Source organism: Vidua macroura, chromosome 7 (assembly GCF_024509145.1).
Source record: "Vidua macroura isolate BioBank_ID:100142 chromosome 7, ASM2450914v1, whole genome shotgun sequence".
Lineage (NCBI taxonomy): Eukaryota > Metazoa > Chordata > Aves > Passeriformes > Viduidae > Vidua > Vidua macroura.
Genome location: NC_071577.1, coordinates 14,195,506 through 14,219,752, shown reverse-complemented (window position 1 = coordinate 14,219,752; position 24,247 = coordinate 14,195,506). Strand labels below are relative to the sequence as shown.

General features: G+C 41.6%; 1 protein-coding gene and 4 non-coding genes across 6 annotated transcripts; all 5 read right to left on the bottom strand.

Moving 5' to 3' along the window:
- Positions 1-312: 312 nt before the first annotated feature.
- Positions 313-24,160, bottom strand: NOP58 (NOP58 ribonucleoprotein). 2 transcript variants are annotated; one of them, XM_053981910.1, is made up of 15 exons: positions 24,038-24,160; positions 21,776-21,852; positions 20,042-20,094; positions 18,133-18,257; positions 16,987-17,123; positions 15,747-15,811; positions 14,323-14,457; positions 12,986-13,131; positions 11,906-12,032; positions 11,104-11,267; positions 10,256-10,390; positions 8,962-9,023; positions 6,308-6,441; positions 1,332-1,453; positions 313-636 (listed from the first exon to the last, which is right to left on the bottom strand). In XM_053981910.1, the coding sequence occupies exons 1-15, from the start codon at positions 24,080-24,082 to the stop codon at positions 580-582; spliced, it is 1,584 nt and encodes a 527-aa protein (XP_053837885.1). In that variant the 5' UTR covers positions 24,083-24,160; the 3' UTR covers positions 313-579. The 2 variants fall into 2 exon arrangements, with proteins under 2 accessions (XP_053837885.1, XP_053837886.1); XM_053981911.1 differs by lacking the exon at positions 20,042-20,094 and having other exon boundaries at positions 24,038-24,125.
- On the bottom strand, positions 11,653-11,738 carry LOC128810387 (small nucleolar RNA SNORD11). The gene has a single exon (XR_008438031.1). It is a non-coding gene; the product is annotated as a small nucleolar RNA SNORD11 (small nucleolar RNA).
- LOC128810388 (small nucleolar RNA SNORD11B) lies at positions 12,804-12,887 on the bottom strand. Its single transcript, XR_008438032.1, has one exon. It is a non-coding gene; the product is annotated as a small nucleolar RNA SNORD11B (small nucleolar RNA).
- On the bottom strand, positions 15,069-15,156 carry LOC128810391 (small nucleolar RNA SNORD70). The gene has a single exon (XR_008438035.1). It is a non-coding gene; the product is annotated as a small nucleolar RNA SNORD70 (small nucleolar RNA).
- Positions 19,689-19,777, bottom strand: LOC128810390 (small nucleolar RNA SNORD70). Its single transcript, XR_008438034.1, has one exon. It is a non-coding gene; the product is annotated as a small nucleolar RNA SNORD70 (small nucleolar RNA).
- Positions 24,161-24,247: the final 87 nt, after the last annotated feature.

Genomic DNA, 24,247 nt, shown 5'->3' with positions numbered 1-24,247 from the left:
CAGTGCAGCAAAACCAAAACATTTGGAAGATGCTTAAAAAACGCTTTATCAAGAGAACTACAGTGCAGACTCGGTAACACACCTCAACTGTTCAAAGCATCTTTGATATCATGCACAGATATCTGTATCCATTTTATGGAAAATTTAAGGATATTACAACCTTTGAAATCTTTAGAGAATAAACTGCAACAGAACATTTACACATTTAGAACTTTAGAAGTGACCAGTCATTCAAAACAATACATCTTGGAAATAGTCCTAATAATGGCTAGAAAAAACACCAAACAAGTTAAAAGACAAAGGCATAAGATCTCCATAAAAATGTTTTTATTCCTTATCAAGGGAGACTGGTTGTGAAAAGAGGATCTATTGTGAGCTTTTAAACAAAAGAAACCAGTACTCCTAATTATCAGAGACACCAGGGTATCCTGTTCCAGGGAGAAGACAGCTATCAAACCCATCTCCTTGCCCTCTTGCAACACAGGGAAGTTAGTTTTCAGCAAGAGGCTAAACAAATTATGTTGAAAAATGCTACTCCAAAGCAGCTGTCCAAGGGCCAGTGTTTTCTCCTGTTCCACATCAGTCTTCACCCTCATCTTTCATTTTCTTTTTTTTCTTCTTCTTTTTCTCTGTATTCTGCAAACAAACAAATGTTGCCATGAACAAAGCACAGTGGAAGAGCAAAGCAACATATGTAGCTAGGCAACAGGGCTCACACAGCCGAAGCATTACCCCAGCCGCCATGCTCAGCAGAGCACAGCCCAAGCCATGTCCTTCCTCAGCTGCTGAATGTACTGGCTGCTCACAGGGGCAGGGAGGCTGTGCCACACTGTCACAGCTCAGCCCTGTCCTCAGCCCTGCAGCTGACATACACAAAGGGCACAAAATTAAACCCTGTGTTAAGAACAGGACTTCAGAACTGAGCAAAAAGCTGGGTTTGGTCCCATCTGCTCTACTGTTGCTAGAAGGTAACAAATCAGCAGGTACAGCCTCTGCTTCTTACAAGTCCCAAAGTGGAGATGCCTGTGGATTGGCACCAAGGGACATTCTTACCACTAGAAAAGATGCAAAGAGAGGGAAGGCTAGAGCTGGGGGTGGGCAGAGGACAGGAGGGGAATGGAGGCATTGCAGTCACAAACTTTCCAGATCTTATTTTGTAATGCAAATCTTCTTGGACATTGTAGTGACGGATATCACAAAATAAAGTTACTAGAGCAAAACTATTTGCACGCCATGGATTATACATATATGAATTTCTCCCCACCCCTCACTCTACGTTTTGGAGAGAACATTCCCAAAAAGGATCAGGTAGCTGTGCAATTCTGCCTCACCTCAATTATGGGGCTGGTGGGGAATTCCTCACTCAGTACCATCTCTTCTTCAGCTTGCTTTTCCTTATCCTTTTTCTTTTTCTTCTTTTTGACAGGTTCACCATCTTCTACAGCTGTCCCTTCTGCACCACAGAAAGGACAAAAATGAAAGGCAGGTTGCCAGTTATTAAGAGTGCAAAAGGAAAAGCTACAAGACGTCAGAGGATGCAATGACTCCTATTCACCTTCTGTGTTAACTTACCTGCAGAACTACTCCCTGCTATAACCAAAATATACAACTACTTCAGACATTAGTGACAGTGTTCAGACAGCACTATTCACATCTCCTGGTGAATTCACATCATGCTATTCCTACATGCTGCTCCCAGAGTTTAAAACAAGCTTGCACGTTTTCATTTGTTTGCCAAATTACCTTCAAGTACTCCATTGGAAAAGTAACTGTCCACGGTTTGGCAAGTATTTTTACCAGCAACACAGGAGCAGCAAAAGGACTCTAAATCCCTTCTTAGAAATACATTTAGCCAGCAGTAGCTTGTTCACAACTGATTTCTCCATCTTGATGTTGGAAATTTGTTAAGAAGCAGACCAGTTTTCTTTACTGTTTAGATTGGCAAACACAAATATCTCAATGCAACTTCAAGCATTTAATGCAGAAACACTTTCCTATCCTAGATGACAGGAATTATTTATAATACTATTTATATAAGCTGAGAGGAATGTCAACCCAGGGAAAGATTTACTTATGACCCTACAGTTACTTCTCAGAACAATTCATCAACAGCTGCCCTATCTAATCACAGTGGTAATGGAACTGTGATTTACCACTCACTTCCTAGAATACATCCCACAGTCTTGGGAATCTCGAGGTAAAGAAACCAAGCAGAAATCATTAACAAGCTGACAGCCTATGCAGCAGCCAGGCTGTTACTGGAGCATACCCAAGTTAAATTTATTTGCACAGCTGAGTCAGTGCTGGATACCACATTTCACACAGTACTCATGACTAAGTTCATAATGTAGCAACCACTGTCCTTCAGTAGCTACAAAATTGATGCTGAAATCAGTGGTGTTTGTGGTATGTATAGTTGCTACTGGAGATATGACTTAAGGCGTCATTTTCTCACCATATGTCCCCCATGAAAGAACCAATTTCATTTTCAAGAACACTCACTCACCACTTACAAAAAGAACAAGTTCAATTACAAAAAAAAAAGACCCAAACCACATAACCTCCTAAGATCTTGACTGTACTTTGTCACAAGTTTAGTTCCTCAAGCCAGAAGAAGGATTATATGAGTCAAAAATAACACTTCAAACTCTGCCTCTAACATTAGCTTCAGATTAAAAAAAGTTGGCTTCGGGGCAAAAAATTTCTAGACATGTCTACAGAAGAATACAGCCAACACATGCAGTTTTCTGACATTAAAAAACATACCAGAAGCAAAACAGCAAAAGATTCTAGACAAAAATCCCTGGTAAATCTGCCACAAAATTAACAGAGAACAGTGTGCAAGCATAAGGCATTCAAAGCAGCTACAAAAATAAGTGTCCTCACCTCCCTATGTATGATATGGGGAAATTAAAAGTAGCTGAAAAATAAGCATAAACTATATTAAAGCCACACTGTATAACAGGAGCATGCACATAGTATTTTGCTATGCTACATGTTTTTACTCAGCTGGATTGGTAAAATATGCATTTCCAAGAAAAATGTTGGGTGGTAACCTTGAAAAAATAATTTCTTGTTATTACCCTAGATGTCATCAAGTCTGACACACTAGGCAGTGGAACCTCTCACAATTTACAGTGCAGATGATGCACTGGGTGCTCACAGGCACTGTCACTTCTCACAGCAAGCAGCAGAGCCCTCCCTGAAGATTTCAGCTGCTGCCTTCTAGCAAAGCTCATCACAAGACTTCACATATTTGTACCTAGCCAGAATAAGGATAAAGGCTCCAGGGGTGCTGGTCTTTCCCTCTAGGTGCAATACTTCCAAGTCAATCAAGGCCAATGGGGGTTTCTTTGTGATACACAGCGGCTGACAAGGAAAACAATAGCTCTGAAAGCAGCACTCTGAAGAGCAGTTTGACTGATGGCCCTGGGAGTGCTGCACATCACTAGCAGTAGTTCCACTCACCATTTTCCACCATTTTTGTCTAAGCTTTTACACATAAGCCTGATGTCGTGATGTATCCTCCCTCCTCCAGACAATATTCCACATCTACAGAATGAAGTCACACTGCTGATCAGTAAAGAACACCCCGTCAAGCTGTTGCTGTTGTATCTTGCAGGGTTCACTCCATTAACACCATTAATTTAAGATATTTCTCTTTTCAAGAGATACCTTCCCAAGTCACTAACTGCTACTATATCCTGATGCTAAATGCAAGCTGAAGGCTTCCCTGGGGACACTGGCTAGCCCTGCTGGTGGCATGCATTCTGTTTGGCCACATCCAACTTCAGAGACCACAGTCACAAAAACACCCGCCCTATTTCCCTTCACCAACATGAAAACAGGTTTTAACAGACAGCTCCTGAAGTGGATTATAACTTGTTTCAGGCACTAATCCTTGCACTTGGTTTCCTGACAGGTATAAAAGGTGAATGTGTTTTGAAGTCACACCTCAACCCCCAATCCCCTGCCAGCTCCCACTCAAAGTACTGCCATTCATGCACCCCAAACAGGGAGAGGTAAAACACCACACATCTCATCTTGCAGTAACATTTACACTTCAGACTGGCATAATGCAAAATACTTTGTCCCCCTTTACAACAGATATTAAAAGCAATGGTTTGACCAAGACTTTTCAGTGGCAGTTTCCCAGCTCCTTCCTGTCCTTTACCTTCCTCTTGTAATACAAACCAAATAAAAATTTCTGGCTGAAGAAAGCCTTTTTTTCTGGGACTACTTTTCCACCATCCCCCATTTTTTATGCAGCTGCGCAAACAGCATGGGAAAGGAGCGGGCAGAGACTTCTTTCACAACACACTGTCTGGATGTGTTATCTCTGACCAGGCAAAAGCTGAATAGAGCACTGCAGCAAAAAACAACAGAGCCAAGAATAGCAGACATTAAAAACATGCATATTAAAGTGGACATGCAACATAAATCTTAATACTGGGACCTCCTCTGCAGCCTTCTGTGTATTATGTGACTTGCTGAACTCCTCAGCCTTCTAGGACCACCAAGCCCCTACTAGCACACTGTGCTATCAGAGAAATCATGCTGGAAAACAGCAATGCTATGGTCTCTCTACAGCTGTCAGGGAAATCCGTGTACCCATGCTGGGTGCTCAAATGCAATTTGCAAACATGAGGCAATACTATTTTCAAGGGTACAAGAGGACGGGCTGAAGGGATTAATTCTGCATAAAAATGACATAAGATAAATAAACTCTCCAGAAACATTCTACAGTCTGAAGCAACTGGCATAGTTAGCACTAATGCCCAGGTAGTCAAATAAAATGACCCAGTTGATACAAAGAACTGAGAAAAAGTAGAAGCTATTAACCATACATTTGAAGAATTACTCATCTTTTAAGGAAGAAAAGCAACACATCTGAAGCCTGTCTTCAGGTTTGGGGAAAATTTGAAAAACAAGCAGCCAAATAGTACAGATTTCAGTTGTCCACAAATATTCTGGACACTACCTCCAGTTCAAGGATACCTGCTAAGCTCCAACCAATCCCCAAATCTGAATATAAAGTAAATGAAGCAAACACAAGCAGGTTTGTGTATAAAAGCACTAACCACTGAATAATATAACTGTGAAATGAAATATCCTCCTCAAACTACAAAAGAGCAGGCTGGAAGGCAATGTAATATTTCACCTGCAACGAGCTCCTGCCTGTGAGATGTCAACACTTGCTTTGATAATGCAAGGGAAGCCCAAAGGAACAATTCTGGCTATAGTAAGGGAAGTTGGTTCAAAAGCAGTAGCTGTGAGAACACCCATATTCTCCAAAAGCAAATGGGCAAAGTTCAAGCCTCCAAAGTACTGATGTCCTTTTCTCATTATGCTAAATCTAAGAGAACAAGCTGGAGCACAGATCTCAGCTTTACAGCACAAAGGATTCTCCTTCACTCCGGTGTAACTTTACTTCTCAGCCATGTTTAGATTCCTGCAAGTTGCTCCCTCCATGTACAGAGACACCATGGACTAAGTGGTGTCTGGAATGATCACACCTCCATCACCTGAGCATGAAGAGGTATTGAACCAGCATATCTGCATTCTGATCCCCTAGTACAGAGCAGCAGAGAAGGCAGAAAGGGAAGGCTCTGACAGCCCTCACCTACTGCAGGCACAGGTAGCTGGCAAAACATGTGAATAGTTTGTGCCCAGATCTGGCTCTGGATCTCACAGAAGTGACTTTAAGTCCTCTTCTTTTTCCCCATTTTTCCCCTCCCAAGTTACACACTGGTGAGAACAGAATGTTTCTTAAAATGAACCATAATGTTAAACTAGATTATTTGCAGTTCAAAATCTTTCTTCACACAGTAACTTATCAGAGAAGGAAAGAACAACTGTGGACACAGTTCAGTTTTAGCTCCCCAGAGAGTAACAATTGTTCATGTATTACGTAAATTCAGATGGAAATTTCCAAGTGTCATTTCATGTCCAATTCTGACCTTTTATGTTGAAAAATGCCAGAAAACACTTCTACACAAAATAAAATAGTATTCTTGAAAGAAAATAGGGCAAGTTCTGGTTTTACAGAGAGCAGCTTTTCTGTCTTCAAGATACTAAATACAAACCTGTTGAGCAAGAAATTCTGCAAGAATATGAGTTTTGTTTTTAAATGTTCTTATACATTTACAACTGCTTGTAAATGGACTGCAGTCTGGTGTCAGTCACTTTTTAAAATACACTGCCATTCTCAAGGAGAATACCCAGGTACTGTGGCTGGCTGTAAATGCTATGCCCAACTGCATGATGCAAACAGTGACACGGCAGCAACACAGGTACAGCAACCAACCTTTCATCTCTGCTTTGAACTTCTTTGCTTTCACTGCAACCTCTGTGTCTTGTTCATCCACCTCCTGAATTTTGCGCTTCTTGGAAACAACAGGAAGTGTTGAGTCACCAGAGGGGTCAAACACTTTTACTTCACTGTAATGAAGAAAAAAAGTCAGTTTATGTATTAAGAAGAGCAAACCTTCAGGGAAGATCCTGCAGTTGAACATAAACTTTCCAACACAACCTTACCAAGAATATTTGAAAATCAATCTTGCTCAGCTAACAAAGCATCTCACAGGTAGTGAGGCCCTCCCTCCAATACAGAGTGCCTTTATCAGTAATCATGACTAGGGAAGAGATACCCCACAAAGTACAACTGTCTGATCTGAAAAGAAAATACCAGTTAACTACAAATTTGATTCTGGTTTATACCTGTTCAAGGCTCTACAGAGTACTTGAATTACCCATAACATTGATTTCTCTGATGCTGAAAGCCTATCTAGCATAGCCATATGGTCACAAGCACACAGCTCCCCATTTGGTGTATTATTGTATTGTATTTAATATATTACCCCATAATTGTACCCTGGGGTAATAATACATATGCACACACACACAAAGCATTAGAAGTAGCTTTATTACTGCTTTTTCTACACTGCCTCTCCACCTTTACACTGCTAGGGCAAACTCACAAGGCAGGGTAATGTTACAGCTCATTGCTGTAGCACCTGTATCACTGAATTTATGGGACATTCAAATATCTAATCTGTGTCTGAAACTGCCTCTTCTCAGTTACTGCATGCTCATTTGTTCAGTCCCAAACTCCTCTACAGGCTGTAAAGAACCAGCCATCCTGAAATCCAATGCTCTTTAATTGGAACTTGTAAGGGGGAACTGAATCATCAAATAACAATGAAGCAGTTTTTTTCTTATTCAGGACAGAATTCCTACTGAAGAAAGAAGAAGTTTTAAAACACTAAGTCTAAATATTTAGTCCCCAGCTACATAATGGACATCTGAACTTTTCTAAAATAGGAATCTGAAGTAGATACCTTGCACAGGTTATAAAAGCAACTGAAGCTGAGTGACTGGGCTGGGAAGCATGTGGTAATGCCAGCAGACAGTACCAGCAGCTCATCCTCCAAACATGGGAAATTATTTTTATGGGTATTAACACTGCATGTTGGTTTAAAGAAATTGATTGTGTAGCCTTTTGCAAAAGGCAGACTCTGCTTTAGTTAAACCCCAGTGAGTGCTCACTGGCTTCCTTGTCACTGTCATAATACTGCTAACTAAAAACAAAACCAAAACCCCAAAACCATAAATAAGACAAATATAGCATCTCTTGCATCTTTTTTGGAAAGCATACAGAAACGTTTCACTTGAATCTCATCTCTAAAAACTAAATTGCATTTAACTTCTGAAACATTACTTTAATTTAGCTAATTCATACAAAATCTATAGTTCCATACAAAACTAAGACTCTTGCCCATCTCCTTAAAACACTATTTTAGCCCTTCCAACATGCCCATGCAGCAGTACTGCCATTTTTGTACTACAAGGACAATTTGACAAGTACTGAGTTAGTTTCCCTTTTAGGTAGCTAGACTATGCCAAACAGCCAGGAATTATCTTCAGATCCTCCCTAAGCCTAGACATGTTTGCAAAGCATGTCTAACAGCAGAAACATGTCCTGGCAGGAGTTCATGATTCCTCATTTCCAGAGGTCAAACCCCAGCATCTATGTTGTCTCTTTAACAACCTCCTCCCTCAGCTCCTGCCTCCTGACACGCCCTGATACTTCATTTACTGACTGACACTGTCTGCAAAAGCTGCTCCAGAAATCACAGCCGTCACTACACTTGGAAATGCCTGACATATGGAAATAGAAGTTACAGCTAGACTCCAGAAAGATGTTTGGGAGCTGCAGATGGGTGCAACAGTGCTAATTTTTCCTTACAGAATGAGCACTGGTTTTGCTGAGCTCTTGCCCTCTCTACACCAAAGGCTCAGCAAAATAAGCAGGCCAAGCAAAGCAAGAAGCCTGCAACCAAATTAAGCAATAAACCCAGATGTCACAGCACAGACTAATAATACCTTGTTCAAATCCTCAGATATTTGGCTGCCCCAGTTGCAATTTACAGTGTCATTTTGAGCACCAGAAACTGCTCTAACAGTGTCCAGAGTACATAAAGACCTTATCTATTGCTTAAGAGTGTTACTTATGACATACATGACTTAAACAAGGAGATGAAGCTTTGCTCAGAACAAGTAGTGCCTGTTTTTTTTTTCCTTTTTTTAAGAATAAGATGACTAAGTAGGTCTCTAGGACAGCTTCCCTGTGAAATAAATTAATTCAAACTCTGATTTGCTCCAATTTATTTCATTTGGAATGGTAATAAATAAAGCTGCTGTATATTGACACTCTGCTTTTTGGGGTGCTGCTGGTAGCACCTAAAGTACTTGCTATCTGATGATGTCAGTAATTTACATTAGAAAATCTGGGAAAAAGGAAATTCTTATTAGCAACAGAACTTATTATCAGTGTTTAAATAGCATAGAAAATGTTTTCTGGATCTTAGGTCAACTCAGCCCACAACCAAAAAGCTTCTCAGAAATAAAAACATGAAGAGTTATTTTTACTCAGCCAAGCTGAAAGGAAAAACTATTCACCTCTTGTTTTGATACTTGTCTGTCTTGGCCAAGGCTTTTCCAGTGCCACTTATTCTTCTTATCTACAAGAGAAATTTAGATATGAAAAACAAATTACTCATAAGGAAAAGAATGCACAACACAAGTTATTCAGCTCTTGAATTAAAAATGGAAAGACGGACATATATTATGGGTCAAGCTCTTGTGTACCTGCATTAGCTTTACACCTGAGCATAGAGTAGTCACAGGGAGTGTAACTGAGGTAAGGAAGGCTGAGGTGAGAATGGTCTTCCAAATGCTGCTCTTCAAGAGCCAAATTCAAGTAAGGGACATCTACTACTGCATCAGATATCTGGGACATCTACTACTGCATCAGATATCTGACAGTAACATGACATAACATCATACCTCCAAACTCCCAAAAGCAGCTCAAATTTGTGCACCTCTTTTCTTCGGCAAGAATAACTGCATGTTAGGGCAGGTATCACCCTACAGCTGGCATAAAGCCACCCTTAAAGCCACAACACAGGCCCCAAACGAAATTAAATGTGTATTTGTCAGGTGACTGGTTTGTCTTTTGGTGTTAACAGGTCTCCTTGCCTTTATTCCAATGGGAAGTTTCACCTTCCATGGAGAGTGGGCAGGTTTTTCTGGATTTTTCTTTTCTGTTCTAGTGATGCCAGTACTAGAGCATTATTATCAGATCTAGCTTGGAAGGCTGAACCTAGATGTCATTCACAAGATCACATGCAGCAGCCACCTAAAAGAGGAAAGGGTCCCTATGTTCTCCCAGAACCCTGTGCTGATGGCAACATGGAACAGCAAGTGTGAAGAGGCAGGATATGTATCAGGTGGTAGGAGGGCAGTGCAGCAATTTGCAGAATAACATCTTGCTTTAGCTACAGAGAAAGCTCCCTAAGACTAAGCACCACCAGATTCTGCCCAGATTCTAGGAACCAAGCTAGAAAAAATATTGGCACAAATACTCCTTCTAAGGTAAAGAGAAAGAAACTATGAAATAATAAGCCTATCCTTGCAATTCAGAGATGCAAGGAATGTAAAGGTATGATCTTATTAATCTTGTTCACTATCAAAATTTTTCAGTATAAAGCAAATAAAGACAACCCTGTAAACAAGAACACCTATCACACAAATGCCTGCAGCCAACTTACACACCCAGCCACTCCAGCCAAAGCTGGGAGAAACTACAGGGTAAGAGTGACATGCTACTGAGTGAGAAGAGTCAAAAAGCAGTGTCAGAAAATCATACCCTGAACAAGAACGACAGCTTCATTCAGCTCTCTGCAAGACTTACCCCTCTCTCTTCTAAAAGCCTCAGTCTTGTCTCTACTTTTAGTCTGTTCTCAGCTCCCATTTCAGCACTGGTGTTCTCTCCAAGGGCATCATAACGAATAGTCAAGGCAGTCTTTGCTGCCAGCATTCGAGAAATCTGGAAAAGCCAAAAATAATATTAAATGCTAAGACTTAACATAAGGCAATGATTCCCTCTGATCTGGAAACCATACCCACATACAAAATAACAAAGTAACAATTTACTAGCAGAGTTTAGTCCAAAAAATAATTAGTGTTTCATTCTTTCAACACTGAAATCCTGTTAATGTAACACCTTGCTTCCTTGATAAATAGAGGGAAACGTCTGAGACAGCAAGTCAGTTATACATATCCTACTCTACCCCAACCTTTAGACCAGGTTAGTCTGAGGTGTAATTTCCAGCTTTCTCCACAATTCAAACATATATTCGTCCACCTGCATTATGAAAGACTAAGCATTAAGACCAAGCTGTAAATAACTTCAGTACAAAAATAGTCAAATTTTCAAGCAAGACTAAAGCCTTTAACACCTTAGTTTACTGCTACATAGAAGAAAGTATTAACATACTCCTTGAGAAAGTCAGTGTTACATCCTAACTCATCTAGAACACACGTGTTATTGCTCAGGTATGTCAAACAGACAATCCTATTCCCTTTTTTTGAACAGGAGTGAACAATATTCAAAGATTTGTAGGACAGTGGTACTTTCCCTGTCATCAAAATCGATACAGTAAACCAAGCCATGGACAAGCCTCACTGTGAAGTTCAAGCCATCATGAAGATATTGATGCCCTGGAAAAAGCCATGCCAGTAAAGAACTATGCAACTTACCTTCCCTTTATTTTTGGTATTGCTTTGTCCCACCAGGGAGGCATGATAGATAAGGCCAAACTTAGGTGTGTCCCTTTTAGTCTTCAGTGCTCTGAAGAGAGCCTTCTCAGCACCCAGTAACTGAACTGTAGAAGCTGGATGTTTTGCCAGATTCAGAAGGGAACCTAGAAAGAGGTGATACAGCAAGAGTAATTTGTCAGAGGAGCAGCTAAGCTAGTTTCCTGCTTTTGAATAGTGTAAGAAGCTCAGATCCATCTGTTTTCATGAGAGCTGTTTCCTATTTGTTTCTTGAAGGATAGGTAAACCATTTCTTTACGCCTCAACTGTCTTGGTTTGATTTGAGCATCAGGAAAGAAGGCTAACTCAATAAAACATATTCCACTGGAATAATGCCTACTCCTGACAGTCTGATAGCAAGAACATTTCATCACAGAACTGCAGCACAGATAACTGAAATAAGGCTTCTATCTTGAGCCAGCCTGACTACAAATGCCCAGTGTTGGTTTTTTACCTCAGAAGTGACTGAACTATCAGCAGGAGGCTCAGTAAGTGTCTCAGAAGAGGTAGTGACTTAAGTTGCCCTCATATTCCAAAAAGAATTCAGGCCAACTGAGAACTTCGTCATCACAGACTACTACCAAGCTCATGCTGGTATTCTCAAGATTCCTCAAGGGCTGCCTTTGCCCCATTTACCATGATATGTTCACCAGGCCTTACATAAGGCTGTTAGCTGACCAGCTCCTTGGAGAAAACCTCTGATGAGGTCACCTAAGACTTATTTATGTTGATCACTGTAACTCACCTGCATGAGCAATGAGCCTTGCTCCCACTAGTTCTCCCACCATGACAGTGAGATTGGGAGCAATGGCCATCATTCTGTTCTTCAGGTAGTCATAGAGCTGTGTCCGATACTCAGAGATTTCAATCACCTGGCACAGACAGAGTTTGGTTACAGGAGTCAGTATCAGCCGACCAAAAAATAGTAAGAGATAAATATACTGACACAAGGAAGTGCTGAGAATTCCAATGTAGGAGACTAAAAAATTGCAACATGCAAACAGCCAAGAGCCAAAGTAATGGGAAACTTTATATACGGCATATTCCCAGAGCACAGCTACATCCACAAAGCATATTGGATCTGTTCTGCTTATTCCCTTATGCAACTTATTTTCTCAGCAAAACTCTTGATAAAGGAGCTGACAACATGCCAAAGACAGAGAAGCAGAACAGAAATACTTAGTAAGGACATTTTCTTTAGGACAAAACCCGGAATATTCAGTTTTTACAAAAATCTTTGCCACCACTCTCTTGAAATGGGATACATGCTCTTTACTTGTTTCATACAAATATACACAATTAGAATGCACATAAACAAGCAGCCAGGTGTAGACCAAGAACAAGAACTCCTAACCCTGCCGCTCCCTGGTAAAGTCACAAAGGGATCCAACTGGCATAACTGAAGTCAGAGGGTTGTTTGCTCACACACTGCCCAGACAAGAGCAGGGTAGAATTCCTAATTCTTTTGGGGCTTCAGTGGTCCATTTTTAACCCAGGGTTTATCACCTAGCTTCCACAGTGACAAATTAAAGAGGCTATACAATGCTATTATCTCAAATACTTGAAAGTACAATGATAGCAAAATTCCTCCCAAAAGTAAGACTGCCACTTTCAGAAGGCCTTGTGCAGACATCAGCAGCCTGAGATGGCTCAGATGAGGTAGTGACTGTGCAACCTCACGTCTGAACATCAGGGAAGCAACAATATAGGAATCATCACTGCCATCACAAGTGTTAGCACTGTCCTGGGAAAAGCTTTCCTTGGCATAAGTGGCTCTGAAACAGCTGAAATAGAGTCCTAGTCCTATCCATTCCTGTGTACATACCTGATCACAGAGATGGATTATGTTGTTTATATCTTCTTCTGATACTTCTGTCCCCATAGAAATCTCAGCAGCAGCCTTCACATCCTCCTCAATCTCCTCTGGTAGGATGTCAGAAACATCAGAGGAAGCAAAATTGCTTCTGTCTCCTGTGGGGGACAGATGAAAGCATGTTTGTGCTGGGGGCGAGATGAACTAGTAAAAAAAGCACAGAAACAGATGAAGATAAAAGGCCAAAATAAAAACAGTGACTCAAGTCTGCCATCACACTATTCTGAATTCCTAAAATATATGTCAGTGTTCTGACTTTGTGTTTATACCAACTAGAAATGGTTGGAAATAATAAATTTGAAACTAGAAAAAAAAAAAAAAAAACAGCCCATACTGCATTCTTCACCTTTTCAGTAGCTGGTTGCTGCAAAATTTTCAGTGACACTATTACAAGAATAGAATTCCAGGAAGCAGTCACTTACCACTAACCAAATCTATTTAATTGTTCCTACAGCTGGGGGGGAAAAAAGCTCCCTTAAAACCACAAGTCTCTCTCTGGACTGCAAACTTCATTATTACAAAAAACCAACCAAGCAAAAAATAAATCAATACAAAGCACATGAGCCCAAGAGGTGAGGCAAGTGTCCAAAATACAGCAGTCATTCTTTCTGTTCTTACGAGTAGTTCTAGTAGCCGTTGTCTTCAAGAACACCCAGAGACAGGCAACACTTCTCTCTACATCAGTTTTTTAGGAACTGGTTTCCAAACTGGTCTGCTGACTAATTATGATTCTAAGATGTGCTGGTGGTCCACGAAGGACTGGTTGGTGATGTGGCATTAACTTTCACTTAAGTTTCCAAATGGCAAATTGCACTAACATCCAGATGCAAACACACCCACCTTTTCTGCTGGCCCCATCTACCCTGCTGCTGCAGGCAGCGCTGCTCAGGGTGATGAGCAGCTGGATGAGCAGTGAGTGGGTCTCACACCAGTGCCACTCATGCCGTGCCTGTTGCCCTGTTCTTTTAAAAGTTTTCTATGCCTTCTGATGTTTACATATTTCTACTGGAGTTTCTCATGCACTGTCATGTAAATAATGATTGTTTTGCATTCTTCTTTGTGGAAGGAGAGAATTGATGGACTGTTGGTTTGATCAGTGTGGTTGGAGAGGTGACAATTTCATCCTCCAATCCACCATCACTTTTGGAATACTATATATTGTGAGGTCAGAAATAAAACTTGCTTCCTTTTACTCTTTTGATCTTAGTGTGTGTGCTTGAGTTATTTCGTGTTGTAGTGTGACACGTGCCCACTGCCATGCCCCAGGCCCGGCTGTCCTCCCTACTCACCGACTTTCCGCACACATTTACAGTATGTCAGGTTATCCGTGATGATTTTGCCCAGTTCAGGGAAGTGCCAACCGTACCATTCCCGACAGCGCATGATGTAGTTATTCAGTTCTTTGTCCAAGTCATCAAGAAGAGCTAAAGAAAGAAGGATGAAGTTCTTTTTCTACAAGGGCAACCTAAAAATGTGGTACTCTCAAACCAACCAATTTAAATTGTGTAAAGGGGGATTACCTGAAGTATTTCACTCTAAAAATATTGGAATAAACCAAACTGCAGTACACTAGAAGTCTTTACTTTTCAGAGAACTGCGTAATACCAGGCACAATACTATAGAAATTCCCATGAGTGTGGCCTCAAAGTTTTATCACTGGGACCATCTTGGACCAGCTCCCTAACAGCTGCAAAGCACACTCCCCTAGAAGGAGCGCAGCAGCCAGTTCTTCCTTTTAGTCAGCCAAAGTACTACACACAAGGTTGATGTAAAATCTAGGCATCCAATTAACTTTGAGGAAAAAATGTTTTACTGGTAACTAACTGATCTTGTATTCCATTACTTGATTTAAAAGAGCAAGCCTTTTAGTTGCTGTTATAATATAAATATACCAAATACTAAGCCAACGGGCTCACTATTTACTACATATGACAAATAACCAGATTTATAGTTTATTAGAGTAGAGCACCTACAGCATATACTGCTAGAGAGCCCTGTGGCTAAAATAGTTCCTGTTAATGCAATACCAACATTCCCATCTGTTGCCTCAGTGGTAGTGACGAAGGAACTGAATTACATCATTAATTTCAGTTTAACTAGGTTTCATCATTGGCAACAGTCTGGGAATTAATATTCCAAACAGGATGCTTCACCACTGCTTCACAGCAAGAGTGCAGATTATGATGTGTGTGTCTTCAAGGAAAAAAGAGGAATGGGCTTTCCCAGCTGCTTTAAGAATTTCAGTCTCTTTTCCATTCAGAAAGCAGGGAGACAAAATGCAGCATTACATACTACAGTGTGATTTACACACCTAATGTAGGAGTCTATTTCTACATTGCCATCTATGCAAGACACCACCTAAATGATGGGTCAGAAAATGCTATCCTGTGGGGCCCATTCTCCCAGCACCACTCAGAAGGGAGGCATGTTGGGAAGGAAAGCCCTTAGAGGACTGAACTAACACTGCCTGTAGCTCAGCTGATTTCTATGTTAAGAAAAAGTGCATGCCAGTTTATTGTATCGCCCTAAAAATGTTCCTGCTTGTGGAAAATCCTATTGAGAAAACACACTTTATGCCCAGATGAACATCAGTGCCCAATTTACTAAGACGTCCTAGGAGGAAAATGGCAGCAATACTTTTCTTTAGTCAATGTAAAGAAGTCAGCTCTCTTAAGCCAAACCCATTAATAATTTAAGCTCTAAATATACTTACAAATTGCCTGGATAATCATGGTATCTACTTTGTCTGGGCTGAATTTCAGCTTGTATCGGGAAAGGCTGAGGAGACACAAATACAGTTTCATCAGCATCCTGACATCCTGTTGCAGAATATGCCCCACCTGTTCCTTTTTAACATGAATACAGTTCTCCACAGGTTCATTGAAACCAAGCTCAGTTCTGTGCCACTGACTGCTCTCAGCTGTGGCCAGAAGCCACAGTGACACAAGCTTCACAACAGCCTTCCCCATACCCTGTGACCAGGGTGAAAGAGAAAGTTAAGGTTATTTGTACCACCTGCTGCAGACTGAACATGAGTGCTGTGGCAGGAAATTAATTGGCTCTTGGTTTTTCTGCATGGTTCTCCACAAAATGTATTTGTCAACAGCACTTCCAGTTGGGCAGCAGCTGGAAGCAATCCACAAAACTGCACCTCCCTAGCAGCAAATACCAACAACACTAATATGAAGCAACAAAAGAAACTTCCTGGAACAGATTCTCACTGTCTGAGAAAGCCCATTACCATCTGGCTTTAATGTTATGTTAACATTTTCTCTGTATGCTACAGTGAAAGACAATTGGTATCAATGAGGATTTGCATCTTAAAAGTCCTTTTTCAATATTAATGCCCATTTTCCAAGCAAACAGACTTTTTAGAAATTGGCTACAGCAAAGCAGTTCTCTAACTTGCCAATGGCTTGTGACAAGACAAGCTCATGTCAGAATATGGATTAAAAAGTTATTTGCTAATGGATGCTTGATCCCATGGTGATCCAACAACTTTGTATTTAACTACCACTCCACTAAATCTAAAAAGCAGCATGAACAAGGTGGGAAGAACAACCCTACCTTTAATATTTGCATTATCTACTATATGGGCATTTATTCTAGCCCAAATCATCAAATTGTGGTCTCCACCTTGTCTCTTCGTGGCAGTGGAGCTTTAAATGACTCCCTTGACTGTTCCAGACACACTCCACATGAATTCCTGAAGTATGTAACATGAAAAGGAAAGCTACCAGCTTTCACTTTGGGTGAAGATGAAGCCTTTCCCTAAAGGGTGGGTGCAAACTGAAAGGCCTTCCTTTGTAAACAAGATTTTATTTACAGAAGTATCTTGACTTACAGAGTATAAGACTATGCCACATACTCAGAAACACTTCAAGCAGCACAGCACAGCCAGGGACACAGGAGTGGGGCAGACAGGATGAAACAGAGCTGTTGTAGGAACTCACCTGTGTGCCAGACCCAGGCACATAGCTGCCATCTCTCGAGAAGGGAGGCCTGTTATGAGCCCTTCAATCTGGGAGCGAATTCCTCTCATCAGCTCTGTAACCATTGGGCTGTGTATACAACTCAAATTCAGCTTCTCCTGCAGTGTGGAAATCAATGGTCCAAAGTCAGGCATAGCACAACATTCCGCTGAAGTCCTTCTTCCAGCAGCCTTACATAATTTTAACTGGTTTTCCCACTGCAATCCTGTGATCACACAAGTTTCATCCATTTTTGATGTTCAGGGTAGTGACACCCCCAGTTCCCCACAGAGTTAATATTCCACTTTGAAGAGCAGATTTATAATTAATACTCTATCTGCTATGTAGAACATTCAACTGAAGATTCAGGATTTTGAAGTTTACTTAGAAACAGTTTGGCCACAGAAAGAAAATTCAGAGGCAGAGGATTTGTGTCTTTTTCAGAGAAAAAGACTGAATAACTAGTTCAACATCTTTTCTCTTATTCCCTTCAACATTATGCCCTCATTTTGCAGCCTACAGTCTCCTAAGACAGCATGATAAGGTTGTCAGAACAAAGTTCAGTGGAACAGGGAGCAATTGGACATGAGATGGGAAACTGATATTTGACACCTAGGAAACACTGGAAAAAGCAGTCCACCTTCACAGAACCTCCTTCTTTCTCTGGGCAGGCAAGGACCAAGGGGTGTGCACAGCTACCTGCACACTAAGGAAGGTACAACAATGCCCACTCCCAAAAAGACAATAAATCACCACCCTACTATTGCTGCATCTGTTAGTGAGGAATATGTGTCCGCCTGGCTTGGGTTTTTTTGGTTGGTTCCTCCCTCCACTCTTTTTCTGGATTGGATAATTAGAAAATTAATTTTTCTACTTGTTGTGTTTCTAACCAATATTTAAGAGAGAAATCAAGCAAACCTGAAGACCTCAGTGCATTCTTACCATATCAGTCACCTGTGTTCTCAAGGCATCATGTTCCCTGTACACAGACTAGGATTAACTATCCTCTATGCTGCAAACACAGCACTGGCAGCATAATCCATTGCTAGTAACTGCAAAATCTCTGGATTCTGACTATAGCATTTCAGTAGCATGAGACAAAGGAAAAACAGCAAAATCAGTTATCACCTTTATGACACCTCCAAGTTTGGCATCTGCCACAGCCAACTGCTCGTGGGCATCTTTTGCCACAATCTTCTTGAGAATCTTTTTCAAGTTCTTGCTGAGCTTGCCTTCTACAAGAGCTGTGGATGCTGTATAAAACAAAAAGACCAAAGATGCTGTTTCTTTCTCCTAAAACCTGTAAAAATATTACTCCTAATTTCATGTATTTATTTTAACTGTCCACAGTAGCTCTAGTTTGAGCTGCAATATTACTTCACCATGCAATAGCTGCAAATCAAAATAGAAGAAAATTATACACATCTTCCTCTGAAGGCCTAAATCAAAAACCTTTCTCCTAGTTGCCTCTCCTTTCTCCATATGTTTTCAGTTCTATTTTTGCCAATTTTGTTTAAGGATCTCCACAAACAGTATGCCATACGCTTTAGATACATGTTTAACATTTCCAACAGCAAAGTTATATGGGAATATTTTGTGTATAATTTAATTAACCAACCATTTGCCAAGTCCCTTAGGCAGCAACCATGATATCCTAAACTGAGTAATGGCTTATTTGCATTCTCTGGTGATGATAATGTACTATCTAAAGCCCCAGGAATAATGCCAAACTGGACAGTCAGACAGATCCTTTTAATACAGCATGCAGACAGGAGAATATTTAAAGGATGTTCTTCATTCTCAAATATTAATAGATCTGCAAAAGCTTTACAATCCCACACAATATATTTTAAGCAGGCACTTATACAACTCTGAGGGTCAGCTCTGTGCTCCACTGAACTTCTGGGACTGATACATCTCCATCACAGTAACAGAGCAGCAGCCAGTGATTTTTGGTTTCCAGAATCTAATGACATGTAAGAGTAAAATCAAAGTGCTGTGCTGAGTTTCCTCTCAATCCTTCTGCAATGCAGATAATTTTCTACCCTGCAAGCTGTCCAATAGCATCTAACCCCTTGAAACAGTCACATACATAGTCCTGCCTTCAAAATAAAGGAGCCATAAGTAATCTGAACCTCTCAATTTCACAGACAAGTCAACTTGAAGCAAAGTAGTAGGTGTTGGATGCTTTTGAGGTTTTTTTAACCAGTCTAACTATACATGAACTGAATCCAAACCTATGCAAAAGCAACATAATCCAAAAATTGTGCCATGGAGAGGAATGTACAACAGCTCTTTTACTTGCATCTCATGTTTGATGGTTGTGTCTCCCTTCTTGTTTCTTTGATTCCTTTATAATCTATCCCTACTACATCAGACTATGAAGAACTGATCTTTAATTATAAATGTGACGTGGAACATTCACCTACTTAAATCATACAACAGCAGTAATTCTCACACTATTTCTGAATTATTGCCTAGAATTCCTACCATTTCTGTTCAAACCAGGCCACATAGCAAGCATTTAAGTGCAGAATTCGTAAAAATTATTGAATATAAGGCTTTCCATTTTGCTTAAACTCCTGAATTTGAGGAGAACACAGACCTTTCTTAGGCTGAAAACCACAGGCACAACAAGCATCCATAAAACCCAGGTGGTTGTAATAATGAGTGTTCTCTAATACCTATCTGTTGTCTCAGTGGTAGTGACGAATTGTTGACTCAAATCAGTGATATTCAGCTTCAACAAGAATCCATCATTGACAACAGACAGGATACATGTATCAGTCACATATATGGTGCTCATTTGTAAACTGCTTAAAACTATGCACTGAAAGAAAAAACTACACTTTATTACATCTTTACTGCACTATAGACTGGATAGGTGACCTCATAACCATCAAAACCAGCTCACTTTTAAAAACTTGTAATTTAAAAGCTAAGAAAAGAAAGAGAGCATGGACACAGGCAAGTAATGAGTGAACTAGTGCATGACAGAGATTTGATTTTTTTGTAATAATAGTGTTAACTCACTTACCAGCAAGTGCTTCTGTTGTGTCCTGAAATTTTTCAAAGTGTTTCAGCTTTACTCTACAGAAATAAAATAGAAGTGTGCAAACAAGTGTACATAAACCACATGCTAGAACCATTTAATTTTTTTTCTGCCTCTGCTACTACAGCTCCTCTCTTTTCCCTATGGCTTCAAGAGAGCAAAGATCAATATGCAGACCTTCAAAAAGGACTCAGAGCACTAAACTGGCCAATTGAGTCTGGTGTGACATTTCAGCTGGGTCTCACAACAATTATATAAAGGAAAAAAAAAAGGAATTTTGACTTGGTATTCCTTGGACCGACATCACCAGAAAACTTAACCCCCAGTTTTGCTTTGTAGTTCATATTTAAAGACAGACATCATCCATTTAAATTTCAACACTGCACCCTGATTGAGTGATGATAGCATCTTCCCACTCATCTTCAAAAGGAAATATTCTGCCTCTGTGGAATGCAGAGCCTGCATAGCTCATCTTTAACATGCTTTTCAACCAAATGCATCTTCAAAGACTTTAAATTTGAACGGATTCATTGCCCATGAATCCTCAAGTCCTCCCCTGTAATTAGAATACAAGTTCTGAGCTGAGCTTAAGACAAACAACAAAAATTTCTTTAACGCCCTAAGTGCTGACCAGAGCCAAGAATCCTATGAAGAATGTTTAACCACACTGTGTCAGATCCTTAGATACAGCTTCCCTCTAGCCCTCACACAGTCTGTGGTGTTGGGATATAGTTACAGTTTAAAAGCTATCTCAATCCAGTAAATTCCTTGTCAGGGACAGGCATTTAACTAATCCAGCTCTGATTAACAACTGCTGGTAGTGAGTCAAGCATCAGCAAAGGAAGCAAGGTCACAGATACAGCTGAATACTTGAGTTAAGCATTTGCAGATCCCAACAAAAGCTTCAGGCTTACAGTGATGCCTTTTCAAAAAGGCAAAAGAGGAATTATTTTTATCAGAGTAGAGATCCCATTAAGAGCCACATCCTGTATAGCAAGTGGCCAAGACAATGTTTCCAGGACAAGATTAACCCACTACAAACAGGCAGATGTGGGATATTCTGGCCTCTGCTCTAAGTAGTGTTACAGAGCAGGATAAATATGAAATGCATAGCTTACTCAGATGCATCCATTATAATCAAAGCTGGTTAGAAATCCTCCAATAAAAACACTAGACAGACTTGGAAGGAATCCACCATTGTCCCCAGCTTTAGGGCAATTTGCTAGAAAGGCCAGCTTGATTAGTGGACGCTGCAATCCCTGTGCAACTCTGCAGTGGTGCTCTCACTGATGGCATGGGCAAAAACACTAGCTCTCAATTCAGTGATTTACGTAGTTCCACCTGGATTAAGCTTTATATTTCCCAAAAGAATTTCCTGTGAGCACAAACCCCTGTCATTTCACTGACACTTCCAGCATTACAAGCTTGGATGTTCTTGTCAAAGCACCCACATCACCTTAAAATACTATTAAACTTTTTTGCTTTGGTGACACACAATAATGACTTCTGCTACTTAATTACACTGTAAGGTATTTCTTTCACTTTGATATTCCATTGTAAGCATCTCAGAGTATCTAACTTCACATTATCATTGCTCACAGCTTTTACAATACTGAAACTCAAAAGACAGTACTTCATTCTGAACCTCAGCTCTGTGTAAGTACAGGCAGCCATGTCCATCCACAAGCCACACTGCTATCCCCACATAAAGCTGCTTACATTTTGTTTGCTTTTTCAGGAGTTTCAAATTCTTTCCACAGACTGTCAACTTCTTGAAGCTTTTTCTCATTCAGAACCTGCAGGAAAAAAAAAACCACAACACACAACTACATTTACTTCTTCAACCCAGGAGACCTGAAACATTTACAGTGTATCCAACCACTTTGCAGTAGTTAACACAGATTGAGTCAACAAAGAATCTCGGTGATCTCTGTTTCACCATTCTCTCTCAGCAGCTTTACCCTACTAATAGACAATACTGAAACATTTTTACTTTCGCCTGAATTACAGAAGTCTTCAATAATGGCTGCATCCTCCTGGACCTGGCACATTAAAGCAAAACTCTCTTCTTTATCAAAACTGGGCTTGCTCCATGTCCTCTACAGGACTTACTCATAATCATGGTGACCCAAACCCAAATTAACCACTGCTTTGGAAAAATAAAACATCTGGGAAACCTAACAGAAAGCACTGATCCCCCAAGTTATTTTCATTAATCACACCTAACCCAAACAAAAAAGAAAACATCCCTGTAAAGAACAGTTGTCACCGCAGCTTGGTCGTCAACCAAGCCAAGAATTACCCAAGAGGCAGCAATGGCTTAATCCCATCTCTGTACACAGGGAACCCCCTCAGCTTTTAAGCAGCACAGATTAAGACTTACACTCTTGGAGCCTATAAACATTTCACAAAATGCAGAGTGCACAGGAAATACCCAAAAAATTGCTCAGGGGAATAGTCGAGATCTTTACAACACTGTGTTCTTTACATCTCACTCAATCTTGTGGTTTTGTCCCCACAATGTAAATGCAAAGCAATTGCAATTTAACTCCGTGCAGAAATCATTCATAGTATTATGAATTTTGCTCCCTGGCAGATTTTTAAACCCTGGTTGAAGAGGGTTGTGTTTTTTTTAAACTCAATTAGTAGCTGAGCAAATAAACCTAGCAATTAACATCCCACATGACTGTGAGGCACAGCAAAACCTTGGGGCAACTCTTCCTTTTCTCAGCCAGACGGTTCTTTCCCGCAGTTCATTTTTCCTACACCAAGACCTACAGAATTTTCAGCCTCTATAAACAGACATGGGTACATAGAGAAAATTAAAGACATAGAAACCGCTAAAATCAAGACTGTTAGCGTATAAAAATGACACGCCTATGCTGACACCTGCAGCAAACACTGCAGCACCTCTGCAGATACCTCCCTGCAGTTCTCTCTGTATGTCCTTCCTCCTACCTTTGCTTTATACCTGGTCTAACTTCAGAAATTAAGATATTAAAATTTGTATTAAAATATTGCCTGAACTGTACGGCTTCACCCCAATGAGGAGAAAATGTTTCAGGGCAGAGGAAGGAAATATAATGCTCCACAGAGCAGCAAGGGTGCAATTCTGCTGCAGGCAAAGGCAAAGAAACCAGAGCCTTCCTCTCTTCGCACCTGCACTCATGTTCACACAAGCTAAACCCTAAGACTAAGTTGGAAGGGAAAAAAATAAGGATGTTATGATCAAACTACGACCAAGCTGGTAAAACTGCACATGAATCAACACTCGAACAAGAGAAAAGCCAGAAAGGAGCACGACACTGTAGCAACTCTAGTTTAGGCTTGCCCAAAGCCCCAGGAAGCTGCAGCTCTGAGCCACCCGGTCGGGAGGCTGGCAAAGCCCTGGGAAGGTGTCTGCTTGTCCCTCTGGGAGAGCGAGGCCGGGACACGAGAATCCTGCAGGGACCCTCACCTTCCCCGCGAATCCCGCTTTTAGGCACGCCCAGGGCAGCAGCCGGGAAGGCGCTGCCCGCCTCCCACGCGCCCCCTCACGCACCCGCGGGGTTCTGCTGGAACAGCGGCCACGAGAGCACAGCCGGGAAGAAAAAGTGGGCGAGAACACAACTTCCTACCAAATCCCGGCCCGCAGAGGAGAGGAAGCGAGGGCCAGAGGCGGCGCTTAGCAGGCACCGAGTAGCTCCCCTTCTGCCCGCCGAACACCTTCAGCCTCCTCCGGCAGCCCCTTCCCCGGGGCCTCGCTCACAATGCGGCCCCTCTGCTCCCACCCCCGGCCCTGCTCGCCCCGCGAGGGGCCGCACGGGATGCGGGAGCCCTCACTCCCTTCCTCACTCTCACCCCCGCCCGTGTTTCCTCGTAATTCCTACCGCAGGCCCGACGCGCTCCCCTTCGCCCTCCCTTCTGCTCCGCCGCAGGTCGGCGGCCGCGACCCGCCGGGCGAGAGGCAGCGGGCCCCCGATCCCCAGCGCCGCGGCTCACCTTGAAGATGGCGTAGCCGGCGGCGGTCTCGAACAGCACCAGCATCGCTGCGGCGGGCGGGGGGCGCCACGTGCGCCGCCGGGACGGACCCCGCTCAAGCACGCGCGCGCCGCGGAACCGGAAGGGGAAGCGGCGGCGGCAGCGGAAGCGAGCGAAGAGCGGAAGCGGCGGGGCCACCTTCCGCCCGCGAGCCACGTGGCGGGGCCGGGG

Bases quoted from the DNA above. Each gene is read 5' to 3' on its own strand.
- NOP58 (XM_053981910.1), bottom strand. From the start codon at position 24,082: ATGCTGGTGCTGTTCGAGACCGCCGCCGGCTACGCCATCTTCAAG. The intron at 15,812-16,986 runs GTGAGTTCCTAC...GTGTCTCCTCAG, and splicing joins TGCCTGGGTCTGGCACACAG to CCTTTCCCGATACAAGCTGA. The intron at 12,033-12,985 runs GTATGTACACAG...TGTCTGTGCCAG, and splicing joins TAATCCATCTCTGTGATCAG to GTGATTGAAATCTCTGAGTA.